Below are 22360 nucleotides of genomic sequence, written 5' to 3'. Positions count from 1 at the left end.
TTCTCAATACAAGTCTATTTGTAAAAACCTCTAACTTCACCACGTCTCGACCTTCAATTTTTTTAGCATTAAAAGCGTGTTTGCCAGAGACGTAGTCTTTGAAATTCAGAACATAGCTGTTACGCAGGCAAGGCACCTTGATGCTTAAAACATAGTTTTTTGTGCTGTCAGTTTGAACTCAGAATTTCTAAGTAGGAATAATATAGTGACTGTATGCTTTATAATGAGGTTTCCGAAAGCTCACATAAGATCACATAGTTTTTGATTTTAATTGCGCTATCTATTTACAGTCTTTATACGCACTAATACACCAAAAGAACAAACCATTTTCGTATTTACCGGCAAGAAGAACGTCAGCAGAACAGCGCGCCATTGCAAAAAGAGAAGCTTTTAGGTGTGAGTGAGCCAGGGGAGGCTGTCTGAGAAGTTAATCTCGTGCCAAAACAGTTTATCAGCTGAATTCAAAATTCTATTATGAGCTTAATCTCGTGCCAAAACAGTTTATCAGCTGAATTCAAAATTCTATTATGAGCTCGCCTTAAAAATTAGCCTGCTTTATTTTCTAATATCTGCGCAATCTCAGCATCTTCTAGCGTTGTAAACTCTTGTTTTTTCTGCTGGTTTTTATATCCGTGTACCAGTGTAGTGGGACCTAGTTTTTCGATAGTTGGTGAAGGCTTGCCTTCAGAGCTAAAAAATTGTCATTTAGATGCGCTGAAAGCTTGTTTTGTAGTGTTCTAAGAATTGTCTGCTTGACATTTTTTGTCATAAATTTTGTTTATAAAATTTTGTAAATATCTTTTCGATGAAGCCGCACATTGGATTCAGATAATATCTACTTCTTTTGGCTTTTTTCAACATCTGAATCTGGCGATTTCATGATTTAAAATCTTCAACTAGGCTGCTTATCGAAATAGCTATAAAGCTACCTTAACGGTCCTGTCATTGAAAAAACGCCAAAAAACGGGCCGGTTTGTTAATGTTTATCAACGTTCTATGCGCAGAATAGGTACGTTTTTTTATCTAGTGCATGTGATGTGTCTTAGTTGTTTCAATATACGCAGACGCTTACCTCTTCCATGAAACAGCTTTCTTGTCTGGCATTTCTTTGCTAATTTTATTTACTTTTTACATTTGCCTCGCATGTTCAAGGGAATTAGGTATATTATGATATTTTGAATTCATGTCGTCCTCGTCATCAGCCTCTCCTTGGATACGCGAAGTTCTTGAATGCTGGTATTCTGGCAAAATTAAAAAGTGTTGTAAAATCCTCTCTAAAAAATCAAGTCTTCAATTTTGCCTCTCGTCAGAGGCAGCTGAACCAGGTGATGAGATTCCTTTCCACGCTGGTCCTTCGGAGCCAGACAGACGATCGAAATTCAAATACCACTTTGCGTTTCCGTCTTCTGATAATAACGCAGTCAATGCATGCAATACTCATAATTCTGGATGCTGTCTGCTTACGGAGTTGATTCGCGTCAATGACTATGCCACCCTGCACAACCTCTTGATCATTTTTAACGTGCTTTTTGGTATTGTGTTGGACATCGAATCTTTGCAAAAAACTGTCGAATGTGATTTCGTCAAAAAGAATTCGGGCCAGCCAGGCAACGACTTCACCGAGTTCGAACCGAATGCCTCCAAACGTTCATTGCTGGCACCTTCAGCCTATCCAATTTGGTCAGTAGAGCGTCAACTAGCAAATTTGGGCAGGTATCTGCCTATTGCTTGGTACAACCTTGTCCTGTACCATTTTCTTAGCGGCTCCTATCGCCTCTCTCTGCAGATATCTGAAGAACTCATTGACTACATCTTGTCCAACTCAGATAGGTTTTCCTCAACTGGCTTGACCATAGCATTTTTATACATTACACTTGTGATTAAACTCAACACTTATAGCCCGAAACTCGAGCTGGTCGTTTCTGAAATAGAAGCGCAGCTACCCAAGCAAGTCAATTCTCAAGGTACGGTGTAGAATTACTCCTTTTCACTAAAATACAAGTGAGTCTACCTTCCGCTGACCTAATAGGGTTTAAATATAGCGTATGTAAGGTGGCTCCGGTTGATCAAGGCGCATATTTTCTCGGTACAAAATCGTTTACAGGCTAGTCGAAATGAGCTAGAGGCTGTTGCTCAACCTCTCACATTCTGCAACGACCAGTTTGAAGGGGAGTTACATCCGACCGAATCCCCATTGATTACAGGAAAGTGCTTTCTCGATGCAGAGGCTTCGGGCATTGCGTCGTTCAATGACTGCTTGACATTATTTTTAAAATCAAGGCTTTTTGATCTTGAGCAAAATTTTTCACGAGCCGAGTCAGAACTTTCCAAAGTTGTTCTTAACTCTTCAAATGCAGTTCCCTATTACAATAATTTAGGTGTGATCGCGTGTCACCAGAAGCGATATGCGGCGGCATCGATCTACTTTCATAAGGCATTTCAAGAAACTCAAAAAGTGAGCGCTCAAACCCCCTCTAAGTCTCATACTAAACCTTTCATCAACCAACACCTCATCGGAATCGTCATCTATAACTTGGGCCTGCAGATGCATATGCTTTGCAAGTATGAAGAAGCCTTCGAGCTCTTCAAACAATCGCTAAAGTTTGATTCTCTCTCCTCCTATCTGCGTGGAATGACGTTTTTGAGACTTTCAGAAGCCACTATTCAGATCTATCTGGCCGAAAAATGCCCAGCCGCTCAGGCTTATACTATCCCAGAAATATGTAGAACAGGTGGACGTACTCGTGTGTTCAATTCTATTCCGCGTTCGAGCAAGACCGATAAGCTTCTACGTTCGTCTACTTATTACCTGAATACCGCTTTTATACTACTCCAAAGTCTATGTCTTCTGAGAGATAAAAAGACGACCGTGCAACCAGATCGTCTGCCCAATGTCGGCCTTTTAAACAGTCCATCAGACGATTTTACACCTTCTATCGAGCGCCTTCGATTTGTTTGTATATACTGCCAGGCACTCCTCTCCTGGATTTTTTTAGAAGCCGAATCGTTTGAAAAGGCAAGGCAATGTGCTCTCCAAGCACTCAAACTGAAAGAGCTGTATTTTCTAGCACAGAAATCAGAACCTCAAAAAAATCAAACAACCACCTCTGAAAAAATTGTAGCTCAGCCGACGACTAGTACTTCGAGCGATGAGCGTCTCACGTCTCAGCTGTCTCCTAATCACCTCTGCGATTCGCCTCAGATCGACTGTCTCTCATTTTCAATTTATGTGTACCTGGCAGAATCTGAACTTCGACTCGGTAACCTGAATTCTGCACTGGATATACTTCAAAGTATACCTAAAAGAACCGACGTGCACATCTCTATCGGATTCGATGTTCAACGTATTTCTTGCTCTCAAAAGGTCTCACTTTATTGTAGCCTCGCGTGCATCTACATAGTAAAGGGTGACGAAGCCCAAGCTCTACGACTTATTGACAAATCGATCTCTCTAGCCCCGGGCTTTCCTGCTGCCATCGCTTTGAAAGTCTATTTAGACATCAAAAATGGACAAATAGACTCCGCGATACAGCTTCTTTGTAATTATCGTGTTCGTCAATTGATTCATGTCCATACAGATAAATGAAGTAACATTCGCCTTTTTCCTCATATAGATCGGATGAGAGCCTATGTGTTATCTTCAATTGTGGTAGTAGCGTACACTTTTTTTTTTCGCCTCCGTTTCAAAAAGCTGTAACTTAAGAATTTGCAAGCCAATTGGCTGAGTGCAAATAAAATGCCTTGAAAAGCACTGGCCAGAGGAAATTGAAACTGTTTTTTTACAAGGGTCCTCGACTCTTTATCTTTACATTCAAAATTGTACAATTTTCATTTTTATCTTGCTTTGTTGACGGCTTACGAGCATTCTTGATAAGTATCACTGAACTGGTGTGTTGATACTTTTTCGGCGCTCTTCTTGCATCAGCCGTCGTATGTGTTCAATCCTCTCCGCTAAATGAGCAAATCTGCTGTAGCGCTTCAAAATTTTAATTGCTCTTCCTAGGTCATCTATCATTTTCGCGACATTATCGCATCTTCCTGGTAGCTCAGCTGTGTACCACAAATTTTCGACCATGTAAGGTAGGTTCTTAGCAATAGCTACGTCTAGCAACAAGGAAAATAGTTCAGTCCTGCAAGCGCTCTTGCAGGTGAATAAAGGCCAAATTGTCAGAATCATGTCTGGGTCATGCTTCAGAGCCTCGAAGATGAGAACTGACTTTTCGTTGCCTATGATACAGAAGACGTTTCGAACACTAAAGACTTTAAATGCTCTTTTCAAAAAATTGATGAGATGTCGATGCATGCCATTTACGGCATAAAAATAGGACAAGAATCCGAACAGAACATCTCTCTTTTTGGCGCGTTCACGGAACGGACTAAAGACAAATTCTTCGGCCTCCGCGTACAGGCCAGGGATAACCAAATCGAGCATATACTTTTGTTGATGATAAATGTCCGACAATCTAATACACTCAGGCCGTGAAAGCTTGTACATGATTTTTTTGTACTCTTGAATCGTTAAACCGTCCTTTTTGGCGTTGACGCGCTTGGCCAGAATTGTGTTTATGTTGAAAGTGTATTGCATTGGGAACAAAAGGCGATGATGATCGATCTTTTTCAAGAGTTCTGCACAGCTCTTGCAATGAGAATCTAATAGGACGGAATTGTATAAATCAATAGCGTCATAACGTAGGGAAGACGAGTCACCTCTCATCGATAGCCAATAGAGATATTTTTCCTCGTTGCCTACCAATGCATAGTAATGGCAAAGTGGAGATAAAAATTTTTTTGATTCAGAATAATTTAACAGACATTGTGCCAATTCTTCTATGTAATCGGACATCCTTGCTCTACACAGATGATTCACGAGCCCATGTACGTGCACTGAGTCCTGTGAGTTTTGGCTCAGCAGCCATTTGATTCTGTCGATCAGTATTCTCAAGATTTGATCATAAGGAGGGTATAGTTGAGGTGCTCGTCCGAGGACTTGTATGCCTAAAGTTAAGTATTGAATTTCCACATGTGACGCGCCCAGAGACATGTCATTTACTCGTTTGCTGTATTCGCTGACCCATAAACTTCTGGCGTTAGATATTTGCCCGATGTTGGCCATAAGTACGACATAGTGCCTGAGCTTGATCGGTAGAGTGTACTCCTTATCTTCCGAGCCAATCCAATGAGGCAAGTAGTGAATCTGTCTCAAATGCAAAAGACTGGAACAGTTTAATATTCGGTTGAAGGCCCATCCAGTCAGATCAGTACCGCACACACTCTTCATTTCTTCCATGGCACTCGGGACCGCGTGATACATAAACGCCTGAATAATACCAGATAACCTCGCAGATTGAATAAAAGCCATGTCACTCGAAAATCTCGGATCTTCGAGCGAAAACGACTTGGCAATTTGATACACACTTTCTGCCTTGATAAAAAGTTTGCATTTGTTCAAAGCCTCTATGTATATGCCCCAACAATATCCTGGCGAATCGTAGCGCCTGTGCATGTATATTAGCATGTGTGTAGTAACCCACAGAACATCTTCAGCTGGTTGGCGGATCAAGCCACGACACCTTAAGAGTTTCCATACTAATCGACCCCTTAAGATTTTTTTTGTTTCCAAGTCCGGAATCTCACCGAGGTATGAATCCAGCAGGTTTTCTAAACTAGACACACTCCTTTCTTTAGCGCGGTACATTAATTTATTTATTAAGTCTTCGATAGCTGCATCCCAAGCTATTCCCATTGGCTTGCCTAGATAAACATTTTTGACAAAGTCACCCAATATTAGCTCATCTTCACAATCATCTTTCTCAAACACAGTGCCACCTTCTTCGCAAAAAATTTCATTATTCGTATTTTGCGCATTATCGTTCTCCTCTATACGGCAGCCCTCGCTCACCTCGCCCGCCCACCCTTCATTTTGCGGCCCATTTTCTTTGCTGCCAAACTCGCTGAAAAACGCTCTTCTATCACCTCTCAAAATGCACCTTGTGCTCTGTCGCTGACCGCCTTTTGTCGAACACAACTAATGCATAAATGCATAAATGGCAAATAAATATTTCTGTTGCGTTTAGGTTTGTTGGTAGTTTGCTTTGGCAGCGTCCCGTTAGGAAACGTGCGAAATATTTCACCAAACACTTTTGGACGAAATGTCATATCATCTGCTTTGGCGCACGTACAGAGAGCCTATTTTCGTCCAAGAACGAGCCCTCAACTGCCAAAAGCCCGCTTCTTGCTCGTCGTAACATCCGACATCTATATTTCTTGCCTGTACATTTTTTTGAAAAAAGGTGCATACACAGGTCACCTTTAATGACGCTGAGCATGACGCTGAGAGCTATTTTCAGGAAGCGCAAATATACAATCTAAAATACAATTTATTATAAATGTAAAAAACAAATTTTTGGGGTCATTTTTACGGCCTTCAAAAATCTAATTTATACCCCTGCCCCGGTGTCTTGTTTGTAAAGTTTTTTCGTGAGCTAGGTCCGCATTGTAATCACCATCTTCATTGAACGGGTTATGTTTGAAAAAGACTGTGCTCATTCAAAAGTGCCTAACATAGTGTTTGAACAAAATTTATTGGCTTGTTAATGTGCCGCTCCACCCATACTTCAGTCGAGTCTATTTGTTACGTTTATACTAAAGAAGAAAGGTCTTGCGAACTATATCTTTTTCTTGTGTTTACACCAGGCAAGCTCGTTCTGATAAATTGTTTTTAATTCATTTTTTGAAAACGTAATCTGCTCTACTTCGAACAATAAGCTTTCGTATTGTCTTCTTCTACAATGACCCTCGCATGTGTGACCAAAATTTGTTCTTCAGTTAGATTTGGCTCGACAAGATCCTTCAAGTAAGGAACGATCTCTGTTGATTTCCATTTCGGTTTGATTTTAAACAGCTCGTTCAGCCTTTCTTTTGTATTATAGGGCAGTTCGTCTGCTGGAAAATAGACAATTTTCTTGACCTTACCAAAATCTTGGACAATTGCCAGCGTCTCTAGCTGCTCTAACTTAGGGACAAAGTTATAAGGCAAATTTTCCTTCCATATATTTAGAAACTCGTCGAGAAGCCATACAGGTGTATCGATCAATAACGCCCGCGCTACGCATTGGCAAAAAATATCTTTATCTAATGCAACGGTTTTACTGAACTCTCTTTCTGGACTTGTAATGCAGCAAATGCTGAGGACGTGCTGTATAACTTCCGCTGGAAATTCGTCTGACATCTTTTTCAGTAAACACCCTACATCAATATAGTCGAGGTCCCAGCCTTCACTTATCGCCAGATTCATAATTTCTTGAAGGACTTCAAGCTGGCTTTTTTTGCTCAAAGTTCTCCATTTTCCTTTATATTCAAACGCTTTGATTTTCTTCAGAGCATTCAACAGCTCGCTTTCGTTGGTTTGCACTATATTTAAAAGTTCTTGAGTACTAAAAAAAGTAATTTTTTCATCTGACAGAATTCCATGTATATCAGTCAGTTTACTTCTCTCTTCAGTCAAATCAAGTGGATGATGGATGACCCACTTCTTCAGATGATCTATATTAGTACTAGCGTGCTCCAAACACCAATATCTGTCCACAGTCGCAGCAATTTCAGTTTCATTCTGAAAATTTAATTAGTTTTTTATAACAAAAAAAATACTATGCGCCAATACTGCTTTGCCGTACTTTAAATGGAAACGAATTGACTAAAAGAATAGAATTTGAGGAGGGTGCCTACCAAACCGTATTTTCCATGGTGCCTGATGTCAATCATTTAATTCCAAAAACATTGCTTGCATAGCATATTGATTTAACCTACTTCTCTAACGGTAAATAAGCTATTTTTTGTGCACATGACAACATTATCACTAACACCACCCTTGAAGACAAAGCTAAATATAGTCTTTAGGTTATAAATTGATCAACGTTTTGCAGTCTAGTATAACCGTCACTACCTTTCATACTCGAGGTCACGGACTAAATGTTCCGGCAGCTCTAGTAGAACTAAGTTTGATTCACTATAACTCCTGCTATAAACAAGTTGAGTTTCCATAGAGCTGTGTGACGCTGTATTTCTTGGGTAACTAGTCCAAGATCTGTTGTATCAAATTCTTACAAAATATTTTTTAAAATTTAAATATTTTATTTCTTAAAGCGCTGGTCTTTCTTTATCAGCCATGAAAGAGCTAGCTATTTTGAAGCAGAAGCTTGAAAAGGTACGGCATATTTTTACAACGGTGCATGCTTAGTTTCAAGAAGGTTTATATGAAAACTAATTCTAACTCTAAACTGACCGTTGCCCACCTAGATCCTGGTTAATTACCCCAAGTTATTCTTGCACCTCATAAATAACCTGCAATTAAAATATGAATTGTCTATGTTTTCAAAGTGCTTGGCTACATTTTTTATTCAAAAAAACTTGCATCAAGTTTGGTTGTACTGTTTCAACGAGTGTATTAAAAAAGCAGGTACGTAGACTTTTTCAATAGCACCAAAAAAATCATGGTTATTTATCCATTGCTTGAATAATTGGTGTTGATATTAAAAAAGTGCATTTTTCTGTCGACAAATCCACAAACGCGTACAATAGTTTTGCAGCCTCGGAACTCACTTTGAAATTTTTTGTTCTTCAGTTTTCCCGACCGACGTTCTATCAAGAGAATCCATACTCTTCTGCGTGCTTGCAGATGTTTTAAATTTTTTGAATATTCATGATATGAACTACAGCACCATCTATAGAAAAGTCGAATTATCAGATTTGCAAGGTCTTCCAGACGATTTGAAGTCTAAGCTCAATATTGAGCTAGAATTAAACGAACCAAGCACGAGAGGCACTTTTGCGGTTATAATCAACAGAGTTTGTAACTCATTACGGTTTTCTCGTCGATTGAGCCTTATTTTCAGAAAGTGGTCAAAAATGTTACAGACAAAGTTTAATCTCGATGCAACGCATAAAATTATTTCTCATTTCGTCTCCGATTTCTTGTTAATACCACCCTTGCTGATGCCTAGTATTTGGAGCTTGAAGCGAGATATCCCACTGAAAACTGGAGAAATATTGTTTTTAAAAAAGGTCCTTTTACACCTTTCTGATCAAGTTCCATTCAAAAAACCGGAGCACTTGGAATATAATTGCCTAATCGATGCATTTCAGATACCTTTTCGAATGTTCATCATCAGCCTCTGCACTATGAAGCTTCAAGTGGTTACCACCCTGAATTTGAGAGGCGCCAAAAATTCGAGCGAAAGTCTCTTGACACCTAATGCCGAATTCAACGCAGAAAATGGCAAAACTAATCGATCATCAACCTTGATTGGAACAGAACCTGATATTCGTCGTATCGTCAATACCGTCACAATTAATTATGAGCTTCATTTATCATTTGAATATGTAATATACTACTTGCTCGAAATAAGGCCGTTAATCTATCAGTACTGCCTTTCGTTAAAAAACGTTCCGTTGTCTCGCTCTAAATTTTTCTGGAACTTGTTGAATGTTTTAGAAAAGATAGATGCGATACTTAGCCCGAACTTGGAAATGGCGTATCGAAGTTTGAACAATGTTCGACTTCTTGTCAACAGCAAAAATAACTCAAATAATATTATGCGTCTTTTTATTCCGCCTGAATTAACTTACAGAGTGAGTGAAAAAGAAATCAAGTCCATTAAATTTGGCAAAATTGGTAGTGATACTTTTAAACACCCTCGTTGTTTAAATAAGTCCGTTTCTGGATCTCAGCTCTCTATCCCTCAATTAAGTCAATTTAAATATCAACTCGAAACGTTTCACAGGCCTCCTTCTATTGAACAAAAAGAAAAAGGTTATTTTTCGGTGGTTGGAAACAGAGATTCGTTCTCTAATGAATCAGATAATAGCATTTCGACGTCTCAGAATCTTTCGAACGATTTACTATTGTTGCAAAGCACATCTAACCCCGCAGAATTGGAAGATCCTTATTTGTTGAAAAATGTGGCTACCACTGCTGAATTAGCTCATGTTAAACATATACTTTCGATAATTCAGAAAACCGAGTATGGATTTATGAACACGGACGATGAAAAGCTTTGGAAACTCAGCAAGCAGCTCAAACAAGTAAAGCCATCTGACAAAACATCGATCCTTACTTTACTTCAAGAGCAGAACGCTATATATCGCAAAAAAGTGGGAGATCTTACAGACATGAATGTGTACCTTCTGAACAAGCTCTCTTCCCTTGACCCACGGATCCAAAAAATAAATTATTTCACTGAGAGACTCACCAACTCTATTCACTACCGTATACAGAAAAACACGTACCTAAGACGTCTATTCGCGTACATGAAGGGCGCATATAGGTACAGCGTAGATGATAGTATGCTGGGCTTGAAAAACCTCTACTACCAAGATCGTATCGTGCTCATATGGTCTTCTGTCCTAAAACGATTAAAGAAATAGTAGTGATCTCTAGAATAGGCTCGAAAATTAGGAGACACCAACCTCATCCCTTCCTATCACTTAATACCTGCAATCATTCTTCTATACTGCTGACGTAATTTGTATATTCGATGTGACGGCTCTAGTACCATCGTTTCTGCAACCAACAAAGCGGGAAGTCTTTCTACGCTCTTGCGTCACGCGCAATTATTATGAATAGCCGTAAAATGTACAGACACGTATTTGAATAAGTAATCGTAGGATATCGGAATTCAAATTCATCGCGTTAACATGAATTTTTATTCCAATGATGTATCTTTTACGTTTTTCCTATTTTAGATAGTCTAGATCTAAACTGTATATATGATGACGCCATAATGTATATAAACTAGCTTTGCCTGATGTGCCAATGCCCATGGATTGGAAAAATCTAAGACAGCAAATACCACTACGCCTTTGAAGTTTTCACGATGGAGGACAAGTTCGAACAAATCCCTCTGCTTTTGCAGAGTTTCAATCGTCTCCAGTTGCCAAACACGGATTATATAAATAAATCTGCCATCCTTTAAAACTCTGATTACAACAAACACCAAAGTTGGCCGACCGATGAACCGCTTTCTGTTGCACACACAAAAGTGCTGATCGCAGTCAAGAAATGTGTCAATCTGGTTTTTGGTACAGACGCATCTAAATTTGTTTAGGAATTTTCATGATAACCCTGTCATCCCGTCGGTGCATCCGCGAAATAGCACACCCCCTACACTGCTTGAATCGATTCAGGAATAATGTATTCAAATGGAAGTGTACTTGAATTTTCAGAATTGATTTGTTCTTGTAGGCGCGTCAACACGGACGATTTTCCGCTATTGGCTTTTCCTGCAAAGAGAGAGTTGGCCGGTCTTTTCTCAAACAGTTGCTCTCATCTGATGAAAAAAAGTTTCTATGCTAACCAATATCAGAAAGTGCTTATCTGAAACAACTTGGTTTTTTGAACTCCTTTTGAGCAGAATCTTCCAAAAATTGATTTGCTCAATTGGCTGTGCTTTGACTTAAATGGTGCGCTGCTGTTAGCACATGAATGGCGAAAAAATATTTTTTTGCAGAATTTAGCTCTTCAGTGTTTCTTTCTTTTTTGAATATGTGCGATGCTATTTATTTTAAAGGTAGAGCTAAAGCCAGTTCAGTTTTCCTGTGTTTTTGTTACCTTCGATGATGTATTGATGCACTTCCTCGATTCTGTCTACTGGAGGAATCTTGTCGACAACTGGTTTAATTCGTCCTTTTTCTAAGCTTTCCGTGGCATAGTCGCGGAATTCTTGGACTAATTTGGCTTTATGGAGCAAAGTTTTTGACCTCAAAATGGACCCCACGATGGTCATCATACGCCTTTACAAGGTCGACGACAACTTCATACGTTCTAAGATGAGTTCTGAAAGCATAGATAGGAAAGCCAATCGACCGTTCGTGCTGAAGATATTCAAATATTGCTGTGTATAAGCTTTTCCGACCATATCTAGTACAAAACTCACGTCGCCATTTAACCTTTTCTTCGAACGGTGAGTTTTTGTATATGGTACTGTAGGAAGATCCAATATGTGTAAAATCTGGGGGGGTTGCTCATTACTTAACGGGCCTCTATTGGCGTTCTAGAACTAGGTTTATTGGTATTTCGTGTATAGAATTCAGGCCCTGAACGTTCCTCGTCAGAAGAAGAATATACGGGAGTGGGTCTTTTGAGGTTTGAAGCTGTATCTTATAAAGCGAGAATGCCAAAAACGCGTCAGCGAAGTTTTTTTGAACATGGCCTCTTCTGTATGTTTCCAAAAAGAAAATACCCAGATATATCCTCAGAGACCAAAACGAAATGACTGGTGCAACTTTATTTATCGCATTTGATGGATACATTAAAAAATATAGTACTTATTCATTTTAGGCATATTAATTACCTTGATTGATATTTTTCTATATCTGCAACTCGCCCGAAATATTAGTATTTCTTAGTTCTGAGAATTTACGCCATTTGGTTTTGTCTCTTCTAAACACTCACCTTCCTCTTTGTTGTCAGAGTCTACCCAATATGCATTCATGTCTGGCTCCTCCTCTTCTTCTTCTGCGTTTGATTTAAAGCATTCACTTTTGTACAACAAGGTAGACATGTCCCTCACGTCCTGTTCCGTAGGAGGAATCCACTTGATTTCCAGTATATCCTCTTGATCAGAGGATTCGGCGTCTGTCTCAAACTGGGTGTAGAGATGAAAACCCGGATTTTTTTGGCAAATTGCGTACAAAATGATTGAAGAATAATTTTTTTCAATAGTCTGCGAACTATCGCTCGATGTCCACTTGAAACGACTAAGAAACATAATTCAGAGTAAGCGAGAATTCCAAGATTTGCACGTAAAATGAGGCATTTAACGCGCATTTACATAGTTTCAAACATTTCCGTTTAGGTCAGGCACAATCTTGGCGAAGAAAACCATCAGCGCTGATCTAAATGCTGAATAAAATTCATACACATTATCCATAAGAATTTTACCGGTGCCTAAATTTTGGTTATTCATAACAACTTGAACACCATCCATTTCATAGTAAATGGGCGTTTGGTCCGTATCTGTCATCTTTCTTTAAAGAAGGATGATGTGGAAGATCTCGAAACAGTAAAAATAAGATTTTCGATCGGCAGTAAAACTTTTTCTTTTATTTTCTTAGACTATTGTTAATTGGGGACTCCTTTATCAGAGCATGCTCTTGTCCACTCATTCTTTCCGACTTTGATGATCATACCGCCTCCGATGCATCTATTTTCAGAATATAGACCCAAAAATTGACCAATTGAAATCGCACGTTGGGGATCGTTGAACTCTACCTCGATGGCGCGTCCTTGTTTGCCACTATCTCCGTTTTCATACTCTTGGAACCATTTTTCTACGGAGCCATCTGAATATCTCTCGCTGTTGTTGTCATTGAAACAGGTGTTCCATCTGTCGACTCTCAAGCTCCGTATTTTGCACTCGACCATTTCCTTCCCATGTCTGATTTTTGCCCAACATCTAATCTCTTCACTACCATTCCTCATTTTTTCCACTGTCCTTTCGGTGAACCAATTCATCTGGTATGCGACAAGCATTCTTCTGTACAGCAGAGGATGTCGCCTCCCTTCACAGACGTAAATTTTGTTGTTTCGTGCATCTTTATCGACCACGTACAGCTTAGCCGCCAATCCCCCTATGCACACCTTTTGCCCTATTGTCAAATAGATGGCGCCTCGCTTACGTGCGACCAGTTTCCCGGTCTCGGAGGAGACAACTTCTGTCTCTGGTTGAAACAGATATTCTGCCAAAAATTGGTCGAATTTTCGCTTTCCAATAAAACATAAACCCATACTTTCTCTTCTTTTTGCAGTGGGTAGCCCGTTTTCGCTGGCGATTTGTCTGACGCGGTCCTTTGTCAAGTGCCCGATTGGAAACTTGATCCGGAAAAGCATCTGAGGGTCCACTTGGACCAAAAAGTAGGTTTGGTCCTTCTTTCTATCCACGGCGCAGCGCAGCTCAAGTTCACGCGGATCCTCGAGATCTGGAACCAACTGTGCGTAGTGACCCGTAGCCAAATAGTCAACGCTCGGATCCCTTGAAAATACGTTGTTGGTCAAAGCGCGAAATTTGATTTCGCGGTTGCAAACAACGTCCGGATTAGGGGTCATTCCGCGTTCGTAACCACTTAAAAACGGCTGAAACACTTCGTTCCAGTACTCTTTCTGAAATTCGACAACACGGTACGGAATATTCAGATGCCGGCACAGCTGATCAACTTGCGACAAGTCGTCTTGGCCAGTACAAATGGATTCTTCTTCCTCGCTCCAGTTCTTCATAAAAATTCCGTAAACGTCGTATCCCTGTTTCTTAAGTAGCAATGCCGCCACGGACGAGTCAACGCCCCCCGACAGGGCTACCGCCACCCGGGGGGACGACGTCGAAAAAAACTTAACACAAAAATAAGTCGTTACGAAGCACAACGTAAAAACACCCATTTTTATGTCTTGAGAAAGACTTACCTTACGTCGGTTTGTGTGTTTCGAACACAAACGTCCCCGCCAACGATGAAAAACTCCGAGCATTCTTAGCAGAGTCACTCACACTGGCTCACATATGCAAGCCCTGCCGACATCCCCCGCCTCGAAGAGAGGCGCTGCGTATCACCGAAGAAAAGAACCTACTAAACAGAGTTCCGCAGCAGCCATAGTAATAATATGTCGCGATACAATTTATTTTTCTGTTCTATCCCTGAAAAAGTTGAACGCATCGGGTTCCCCCAGCCGGAGCTGAGAGGCGCTCATCCGCTCGGCCTATGAGGGCTATCAGTCATAGAGCAGACATAATGCCAAAAAGGTTGCGCACGCCAGTGCAAAAGTTGGGCCTTCGATAATGTGTAGCATCAGTTGATACCTGAGCAATATGTCCGAAAACCTCAGCTGCTTGCGCACGCTAAGACACACGGACTCGACTATGCGAGATAGCTCGAAATTCGGGGTCAGTGTTATTGAATTCATCGCTATCATCTGAAAGTGTGCATCGACACACTTCGCACACGTTCTGGTATCTGGCGCATACCAGCAAGTTCAGTCTCTTGTAGAAAATTAATGTCCAGATATGCAAGAGCAAGATGATTAGGACTCCACACGTAATCAAAGCATAGTTGTTCAGAGCAAGATAGCGTCCTAAACTAAACTTCCTACTATTCACAGTCGCTTTTTGAGACATGTGGATTTTATGTCCACAGGAAGTCACCCCGTCAATCGAACTGGCTGAGCACACATTATTTAAAGACAATGTTAGAACACCTTACACGCGCATTTATTATGTTACTAAATTAAGACTGGGTCCATTAGAATACATTTGCTGAACATAGACTTTGCCTAATTCGTCAACAATTGTTGAGCTTTTAGAGGTGCTCCTTCCCTCTTTCTTGATGCTCTGATTCCTCCTTTGATAAACCCCTCACCGTGTGCTAGGGATTTCAAATGTCTTTTCCTGGGCTTTAATGCCAACGTCGACTAAAGATGCTAACGCCTTTATAAAAAAGGAAAAAAATTGTGTGTTTGTTTGCACACACGTAATTGATATTTCTGTGTGTTGTATACACGTTCTGAACAACAGTTGCAAATATATCGGACAATAAATCTATACATCTACAAAAGACGCCGAGAAGAATAATGAAAGTTTGTTAATCGATGCTTTTATAGTGAAGAAGGGGTACAGGGTAGCTGTGTGACCGACAAGACTTGAAAATGTAACCTCTTCATAAGGTGGCCAACCAGCTTCGGGAATGTGGCAGCGTTTAACGGTAAGACTTTTGTTTTCTGGCTCGAGCACCGCGTCCACCGAATTTTTTGGGCTCACAACGTCTGGGATCGGCAACGAGCAACGAGCGGTCGTAGTCGATCAAGATGTCCTTCAGCTGAATCTTGGATGCTTCATCTACATATTTTGCATGCCAAGAAATGATAGATTTGGCGATAGCCTGACGGATAGCGTATATTTGAGCAACGTTTCCACCACCCCTAACGCTTAGGTTGATATTAATGTTTTGAAATCTTACATGCCCAAGGAGTAATATAGGCTCTAGGACTTTTAGACGTAAAGTATCGGGTTGAACCAGCTCTATTGGAACGCCATTTACGCGGATTTCACCTTTTCCACTGGTTACATAGGCCACTGCGATGGCATTCTTTTTTCGTCCAAATGTCTGAACAACTTGTCTCGCCGGGGCATCTACCTTCTTCGACATGTTTCAGTTCTGATCAAAAAAGAAGACTAGTGTACACAAAAAGTCAGCAAGACAGTCAAAAATCAAAATAATCTAATAGGTCTCATCAGATGGGGTATATTGTATTTTATATGCCGCGCTCCTTTGATGACTCAACGATATAAGGAACCACAAAATTGACTCTGCTTCCATTGCACGGTATAAGCTCTCATAAACAAGGGGACGAAAAAATTGCTCTCTTTGCTTCTTTCCACACTTTGCCAATTTGCTCGAACATCACAAACGATATTCGTCTCCGATTTACCTCCATTTTTGAGCTCTAAAAAACAATGCACAAAACATCTTTCTTGCATGCTTTTCAATCAAAACTGACCGCAGATAACATAACATCAACGTGCCTACTTACAAGAGCTGAAACCCGCAAAAGATTAACGAAGAAGATGGCGATTTCTTAAAAAACAATCAATCTAAAAAAAAATTTTCCCGATATTTCCTTATAGCGTATATACAAATATCACATGTATATACGTAAAAATAAAAATTCTACATGCCCGCTTCAATTATCGAATCCCAGCTTCAATCTCTCATCGAACTCAACTCCAATTCTACCCCTCCTAGCGATCGACTTCGTAAAAGAAAGAAATGCCCGCCATCCAATGACCGATACCTTCGTACGCCCAAATCAAAAATTTCAGCTTTTCTGCTCCGCCCAATCCTAACGCTTCTCTTTAGAGTCTCTCAAGGTCCAACAAAATAATTTGAAAAAAAGCAAAAAGCGGACGCATCTCCATTATTTGAATCAGCCCTACTTATCTATAAAAAAAAAGCAGTCGCTTAAAAATGTCATTGAAACGATTGTAAAAAGTAAATGCACGGCTGCTGGCGACAGCGCGCCCTCCGTCGATTTGCAGAATGACATGTTCAATGCAGGATATGAACCCTGGAAATCATATGCAAAGGGCAAATAAAAGTGTAATAGCCAACAGGGAAAATCACCGTATTTCTTAATAGCGACATCAAGAAAATAGTCCAGAATAAGTCAAACTGTCAAGCACACTTTTTATAGCAATACCGCAGATGTGAAATGCACGACACACGTGATGTGCATGCGTATTTATCTGGATACGCTCGCTTCGGTTCGGAATATATACGCCTGTACATTAATTTTTGTAAAAATGAAAACAGCTCTTCCGGTCCTGAAATTGAATCTCTGCAATATGCGAGTAAATAACCTGAGAACTTTTTGTCATTTCAAAGAAAATTTTTATGAGCAAAAACCAGCTACACTTTTGGTTTCTATTGTATTGTTTTAAAATTGAGTTTTAAAATTGATCAAAAACAGCTACTCGATTGCTCGTCGGTTTTAGAAACAGTAAAGATAGCCCCGCTTTACCCTGTCTTATACAATTAGTTTTTTAGATATTGGCCGAAATACTAGATGGGGTTGAAAAGCCCCAGTAAAAAACAGCCATAACCCAACACACTTCAAAGCCTTATATAACGATGCCTAGTTGATACGACTGATTAAAAGTTTGAGAGTACCGATGGTACTGCTGAAAGGGTTACCAATAAAGTTTTATAAAGAACAGATAATAAAGTTCTACCACCGTAGTTCGAGACGATGAAATTTTCTTTTTTAATAAGCCAAAACAATACCATTCATGTCTAATGTTGCCAAAAGCTATCATCTCTTGTGCACAAAATCTCTGTGTATATTACATCTTAAATAATTCTATTAAATTTAGAAACTTTCGTTAAAAAGTGAACAACGCTTTAGAACCGATGAAAACATTATTGACTATAAAAGCGTTGGAGTTTTAAGAACAGCGCGACCAGAATTTGGTCTAGTCTTGTAGCGAATTTTGGGTCTGGATCATTTTGAATATTTTACAGAGCAAGAGCTTGACTGTAAAGCTTATAAATGACGGTTTTAAAGCTGTTGTTGGTAATATAGAGCATAAGATTTACAATTCTCACTTAATTCAGAACCGTTCAAATTCGTTGGTACAAAAATTGTCCACAATTTCTTTTTACGTTGACCGTTAGTTTTTGCTTAAGCACAAGAATTACTCCGATTTTGTCTTCTTTAAGGCAAGCTTATCCAGTTTTTTTTTTTTCATCTCGTTTCTTTGAGCGAGAAAACTATCATTTTCCTCGTCAGATTGGTATTTGCTTTCTTGTTCGTTTGCACTTTCCGGATCGTCTAAGTCGTCTACGTCTCTTTTGCGTTTTTTAACTGCAGGTTTTTTGTAATTTTTGATGCATTGATTTTGGCACATTTTGAGAAGAACAGAAAACTCCGTTTGAAGTTCATATGCCTTGATAAGCTGCACAATCTTGCTTCGGAGAGGGGTGTCCGCGAAGATGGACCTAACGATTTCCTCTTTAAGTTCGATGTACCATACGAACAAATGCATCAGAGATCGCCTGGCAAAAATTTTTTTTTTTGTGTCAGAAAACCGGTTTTTAATGAGGTCGCCCAGAGTTTGGCCTATGGATTTGCAAAGAAGGGCGGTTCGGTCGCCTTCACAGAGTGCCCAGCGAGTGAGCACGGAGACGACAAATCTATCGAGTTCGAAAGGCGTAAACAGGATGGCATCTGTTATTAGGCGAGAGGGCTCGATGAGGGCGAGAAATTGTTGAAGCCCAACAAGACATTCAGCATGTTGGTCGACATCAATGCGGTCGAGGATTGAGGGTATATGTTCGATCAGAAAGTCGGAGGCTTGATAGAATTCTGCATTGACAATACACCAGAGGCAATATTGCGACATAGAGTCCCATTCGAGGCTTTGTAGGATTACTTCTTTGGCATGATCACCTATGATTTCGTAATTATTTGTGGAGAGTTCCATGACGTAAGAACGCAGAGATGTCGGAAAGCAGCAGGAGACGAGTAATTTAATGAGTTTGATATTACTCACTGCGTATTCGGTCAAATACATAAACAAATATGGGCATACAAGGTTGAACAGATCTAAGTCAGATTTGGCCAAGATCTTGACGTCCTCACTGAAATGGTCTTCTATTGTAGTTGTGTCGGAAGGTAAATTTGTTTTTTGGCATCTGTATTGTAGCCAGCGAACGTATGGCTGCATAAACGTGGCAACGCATATTGATTCAGAGTCGGGGGGGGGTTTGAAGTCTTTTTTTTGTTTCAATGAATAGACATAATTAGCAAAATCATCGGTTGAAATTTCGGCTTCTTTTTTGGGGGTTTGGACGCAGGAAGAAATAGGCTCCGAGCTACCAGGGAGGGTCGTTTTTTTGTCTGAGTAAAATGGTTGACTTTCTATGAGATAACACAGGTATCGGTAGCCGTAAGTGGGTTCAATAGAGCGGAGGCAAGTGAGAAGGTGAAGCAAGGACGCTGAGTCGGGGTTTTGGCCGAAAACGCCAAAGAGGCCCTTATGGATAGGTGAGTGACTTGTTGTTTGTAGCGGAAGTCCTATATTAGGTAGTGTTTCGGACGTTGAACAGTCCAGAAGTTCGCTGGAGAGTACAGTAATAAGGGATTCTGCCAAGACTTCAGCCACTTGTATAAATGATTGTTCCTCATGATTGTTGTCAGAAGACGTTTGCTTTGCATATAGGGATATCACAGATTCAAGGGCTGTTCTTGCCAGAGAGTAGTTGCCAACTTTGACAGCGGATGAAAGCTGTCCTAATATATTCCTGTAGGGTTCGACTAATTCAGGCGATTTGGATTGTGTCAAGACTTGGCTTTTAGGGGCCGCGGCGGAGGAGGGTTGATTAGAAGAAGAAGGCGGCTGGGTCAAAAAGACGGCGGCTTTCCAAGTCTGAAATAGACTCTCGTCGTCTTGGTCAGAAGGGGTCGAGCTAGGAGCCTTAGGTGGGATAACTTTCGTCCTTGAATCGGTGTTGGAGGTGTTGGATGAACCGTTTGGATCCAGACGCGGTGGTTCGCTCAGAGAGGTCAAAGAACTCGCCTCTTTTGATGCTGAGCTGGCGACCTGAGCTGCAGTGTCATTTTCAGATGTCACCTCTGATTGCTGAGTACTTGCCGTGCTAGTACTGGCAATCGAGTGTCTCTTGGGTTGTCGTTGTTGTTCTGTGTGATGGTGGGCCGGATGAGGAGAAACAATTTTTTTGTACAAATCATCTCGTTTCATTTTTCCGTTTGCATTGGACTCATTGGAAGGGGGCAGCGAGGGATCTGAGATGTTGCTCGCGCTGGCGGCTAAGCCGCCTTGAACGGGTCTATTCTTTAGAGCCATAGGTATTGCTTGCTGTGGATACGGGAGCCTCGGTTGTCCATTCGGCGATATGCTCGACACATCGAGAAGTTTTTTCATAGCGTCTCTCCAGCTTTGGGGAATTTGGGGACAATTGAGCAGGGGATCTAGAGAGGATATTACTTTTTTGTCAAGCATGATTTTCGCGGAGTTCAAGATTCCTCTTCTTATATCCTCTCTGATAGGTTGGTAGGACAAATGAATATACGATTCGACCGCATTAAACAGAAACTCTCCGAGCATGATTGTAATGTCAACATATTGATTGAGGGAATTCATCATCAGAAGCATTGCTGGCTCCACGTTCATGATATTATCTTTGTTAGGGACGAAAAAAAGCCAGTCATAGAATAATGCTTGCTTGGCATTGGTGGCAATATAGGGTGTTTTAATACTAGTGAGAAGCCATCCCAAGATGGCCCACCTAGGAACAATATCCGACTGAAGGATGGCGTTGGATGGGTGATGAGCTCCGCAAACCCAACGAATAAGTTCTGGAATCAGTGCCTCACTCTCCGGAGAGGCAAAGTGCCGTTTGGAGAACCAAATTTGGTAGCGTTTTTGGTTCCCCGCTCGAACGTGATGCATCATCCAACGTAGCCAATGTTCAGCTTCAGGGGTGATTCTGCTTGTTAGAATGTGTTTCGGAGTAGGTGTGAAGTATATGGATCGAAGATAAGGCGTAGAGGGCGTTTGATTGCTCATAATAACGTCTTTCCATACTTTTTCCAACTCCGGAATGCGTAAGACGTTATATAGGATTCTGATGAGATCCCTGCCTATGAGTTTGCACAAATCGAATTTTTCTCTCAAGAGCCTAACGCACAACTCTACTTCCCGCTCTCTCATAGAGTCAAATTGTGATTTGGTATGATCACCTATCACTGATAGTAAGGTATATAGAACGACTGGAATCAAATTGGTCTGCTCGTAGAACCAATCTTTATAGTTTGTGAGCAGACTCAGGATTTGCTGAATCAGCCAAATATTCGATTTTTGAGTACTTCCAGTCACAATGTATCGCAGCAGCGCCGCCACCAACCGATCTACATCCGGGGCACCTAGGGTAATGAGAGCAATCACCAGCCACACGCATTGTTCTTTAATACTGTCCTCAAGACGTGAATAACGTTCCAAGATCAAACGACGCATCTGGGAAACGCAGTGCGAGAATTTGTCTCGAGTCAAAACACCTAAGCAATTTAAAAACAAATAAGCCGAACTCCGATCCACCAAAATACCGTAAATCAGTCCTGTCGTGATGTTTGCATGTTCTTCGTTTGAAGTCATCGCGGCAGATACGAGAATATTAGTGACTTGCTGTTGTGCTTTGTCTTTGCACTTTTCCAGCACATTAACGTAGTTCTCTTGCCATTCCTAAAAATAGAGAAAAGATTTCAAGTATTAATAGCAAATTGATTAATCAAGCTCAAACACATGCTTCCTCAAATTTCGAACAAGCCTAACGACAAATCACAATCATCTTAAAATCAGCGTTCTCTGTTTTCATCTTTTTTGTTTGATCGCAGGCGCGGAAATTCCACAGCTCGCCATTTTCTTGAAAAGGGTGAGCTGGAAAATCAATTTGATCAGATACTCCTGATTCAGTAACAATGCGTGCCATCGAGACAAACAGGAGATGCTTAGATTTTCAGAATCAAAAAAAGTACCTGTTCCAATTCATCAACTCTGTCGAACTTTCTTGAAGATATTAGTTTTGGGATATTCGCAATCATGTTCTTGGCGAATCAAGAAAAAATAGGGTCCAAAGTTTCAGCAGGTTTAGAATAGAAGAACACATTACTCTCTCCTCAAAGGAGTGGCAATTTATTTATTGGAATTCTGTGACTTTTTTCCAGTTTGACTACAAAAAAAGTGACTAAATTCTAATAAACTTTTTTTTTCAATGCCTTTTTTTTAATTCTGCTATTTTTTTCCTC

The 22360-nt window shown here is 40.5% G+C and overlaps 5 protein-coding genes and 1 long non-coding RNA gene across 11 annotated transcripts; 2 read left to right on the top strand and 4 right to left on the bottom strand.

Moving 5' to 3' along the window:
• Window positions 1-780: 780 nt before the first annotated feature.
• Window positions 781-3652, top strand: LOC126315424 (uncharacterized). 3 transcript variants are annotated; one of them, XM_049992674.1, is made up of 3 exons: window positions 781-1009; window positions 1161-1964; window positions 2043-3652. In XM_049992674.1, exons 2-3 carry the CDS (start codon window positions 1184-1186, stop codon window positions 3584-3586), a joined length of 2325 nt encoding a protein of 774 aa, XP_049848631.1. In that variant the 5' UTR covers window positions 781-1009; window positions 1161-1183; the 3' UTR covers window positions 3587-3652. The 3 variants fall into 3 exon arrangements, with proteins under 3 accessions (XP_049848631.1, XP_049848632.1, XP_049848633.1); XM_049992675.1 differs by having other exon boundaries at window positions 1153-1964; XM_049992676.1 differs by having other exon boundaries at window positions 827-1009; window positions 1089-1964.
• A 122-nt stretch (window positions 3653-3774) lies between these two features.
• LOC126315425 (uncharacterized) lies at window positions 3775-6359 on the bottom strand. Its single transcript, XM_049992677.1, has 2 exons — window positions 6180-6359; window positions 3775-6025 (listed from the first exon to the last, which is right to left on the bottom strand). Exons 1-2 carry the CDS (start codon window positions 6324-6326, stop codon window positions 3878-3880), a joined length of 2295 nt encoding a protein of 764 aa, XP_049848634.1. The 5' UTR covers window positions 6327-6359; the 3' UTR covers window positions 3775-3877.
• Window positions 6360-7486: 1127 nt separating this feature from the next.
• Window positions 7487-11354, top strand: LOC126315423 (uncharacterized). Of its 4 annotated transcripts, XR_007555950.1 has the most exons (5): window positions 7656-7816; window positions 7874-8203; window positions 8296-8455; window positions 8621-10630; window positions 10741-11266. XR_007555950.1 is itself a non-coding variant. In XM_049992673.1 (3 exons), the coding sequence occupies exons 1-3, from the start codon at window positions 8165-8167 to the stop codon at window positions 10420-10422; spliced, it is 2001 nt and encodes a 666-aa protein (XP_049848630.1). In that variant the 5' UTR covers window positions 8153-8164; the 3' UTR covers window positions 10423-11266. The 4 variants fall into 4 exon arrangements, 1 of the variants encoding a protein (XP_049848630.1); XR_007555951.1 differs by having other exon boundaries at window positions 7487-7816; window positions 8621-11354; XR_007555949.1 differs by lacking the exon at window positions 7656-7816 and having other exon boundaries at window positions 8154-8203.
• An 889-nt stretch (window positions 11355-12243) lies between these two features.
• On the bottom strand, window positions 12244-13043 carry LOC126315454 (uncharacterized). The gene is made up of 2 exons (XR_007555957.1): window positions 12916-13043; window positions 12244-12753 (listed from the first exon to the last, which is right to left on the bottom strand). It is a non-coding gene; the product is annotated as an uncharacterized LOC126315454 (long non-coding RNA).
• Window positions 13044-13085: 42 nt separating this feature from the next.
• On the bottom strand, window positions 13086-14515 carry LOC126315226 (tRNA-specific 2-thiouridylase MnmA-like). Its single transcript, XM_049992464.1, has 2 exons — window positions 14453-14515; window positions 13086-14380 (listed from the first exon to the last, which is right to left on the bottom strand). Exons 1-2 carry the CDS (start codon window positions 14513-14515, stop codon window positions 13118-13120), a joined length of 1326 nt encoding a protein of 441 aa, XP_049848421.1. The 3' UTR covers window positions 13086-13117.
• A 3182-nt stretch (window positions 14516-17697) lies between these two features.
• Window positions 17698-22297, bottom strand: LOC126315263 (integrator complex subunit 3-like). The gene is made up of 2 exons (XM_049992501.1): window positions 22091-22297; window positions 17698-21797 (listed from the first exon to the last, which is right to left on the bottom strand). The coding sequence occupies exons 1-2, from the start codon at window positions 22154-22156 to the stop codon at window positions 18231-18233; spliced, it is 3633 nt and encodes a 1210-aa protein (XP_049848458.1). The 5' UTR covers window positions 22157-22297; the 3' UTR covers window positions 17698-18230.
• Between the last annotated feature and the right edge of the window lie 63 nt (window positions 22298-22360).

Source organism: Schistocerca gregaria, unplaced genomic scaffold (assembly GCF_023897955.1).
Source record: "Schistocerca gregaria isolate iqSchGreg1 unplaced genomic scaffold, iqSchGreg1.2 ptg000569l, whole genome shotgun sequence".
Lineage (NCBI taxonomy): Eukaryota > Metazoa > Arthropoda > Insecta > Orthoptera > Acrididae > Schistocerca > Schistocerca gregaria.
The sequence above is the reverse complement of the archived record's forward strand: the minus strand, read 5'-3'. Positions and strand labels throughout refer to the sequence as shown.

Coding starts and splice junctions, on each gene's coding strand:
- LOC126315423 (XM_049992673.1), top strand. CDS start 8,165: ATGAAAGAGCTAGCTATTTTGAAGCAGAAGCTTGAAAAG. Junction 8,204..8,295: donor TGAAGCAGAAGCTTGAAAAG/GTACGGCATATT, acceptor TTGCCCACCTAG/ATCCTGGTTAATTACCCCAA. Junction 8,456..8,620: donor CGAGTGTATTAAAAAAGCAG/GTACGTAGACTT, acceptor TTTGTTCTTCAG/TTTTCCCGACCGACGTTCTA.
- LOC126315263 (XM_049992501.1), bottom strand. CDS start 22,156: ATGATTGCGAATATCCCAAAACTAATATCTTCAAGAAAGTTCGACAGA. Junction 21,798..22,090: donor GAGTTGATGAATTGGAACAG/GTACTTTTTTTG, acceptor CTCTATTTTTAG/GAATGGCAAGAGAACTACGT.
- LOC126315424 (XM_049992674.1), top strand. CDS start 1,184: ATGTCGTCCTCGTCATCAGCCTCTCCTTGGATACGCGAAGTTCTTGAA. Junction 1,965..2,042: donor CAAGCAAGTCAATTCTCAAG/GTACGGTGTAGA, acceptor GTTTAAATATAG/CGTATGTAAGGTGGCTCCGG.
- LOC126315226 (XM_049992464.1), bottom strand. CDS start 14,515: ATGCTCGGAGTTTTTCATCGTTGGCGGGGACGTTTGTGTTCGAAACAC. Junction 14,381..14,452: donor AACACACAAACCGACGTAAG/GTAAGTCTTTCT, acceptor TTTTGTGTTAAG/TTTTTTTCGACGTCGTCCCC.
- LOC126315425 (XM_049992677.1), bottom strand. CDS start 6,326: ATGCTCAGCGTCATTAAAGGTGACCTGTGTATGCACCTTTTTTCAAAA. Junction 6,026..6,179: donor TGGACGAAAATAGGCTCTCT/GTACGTGCGCCA, acceptor TTTATGCATTAG/TTGTGTTCGACAAAAGGCGG.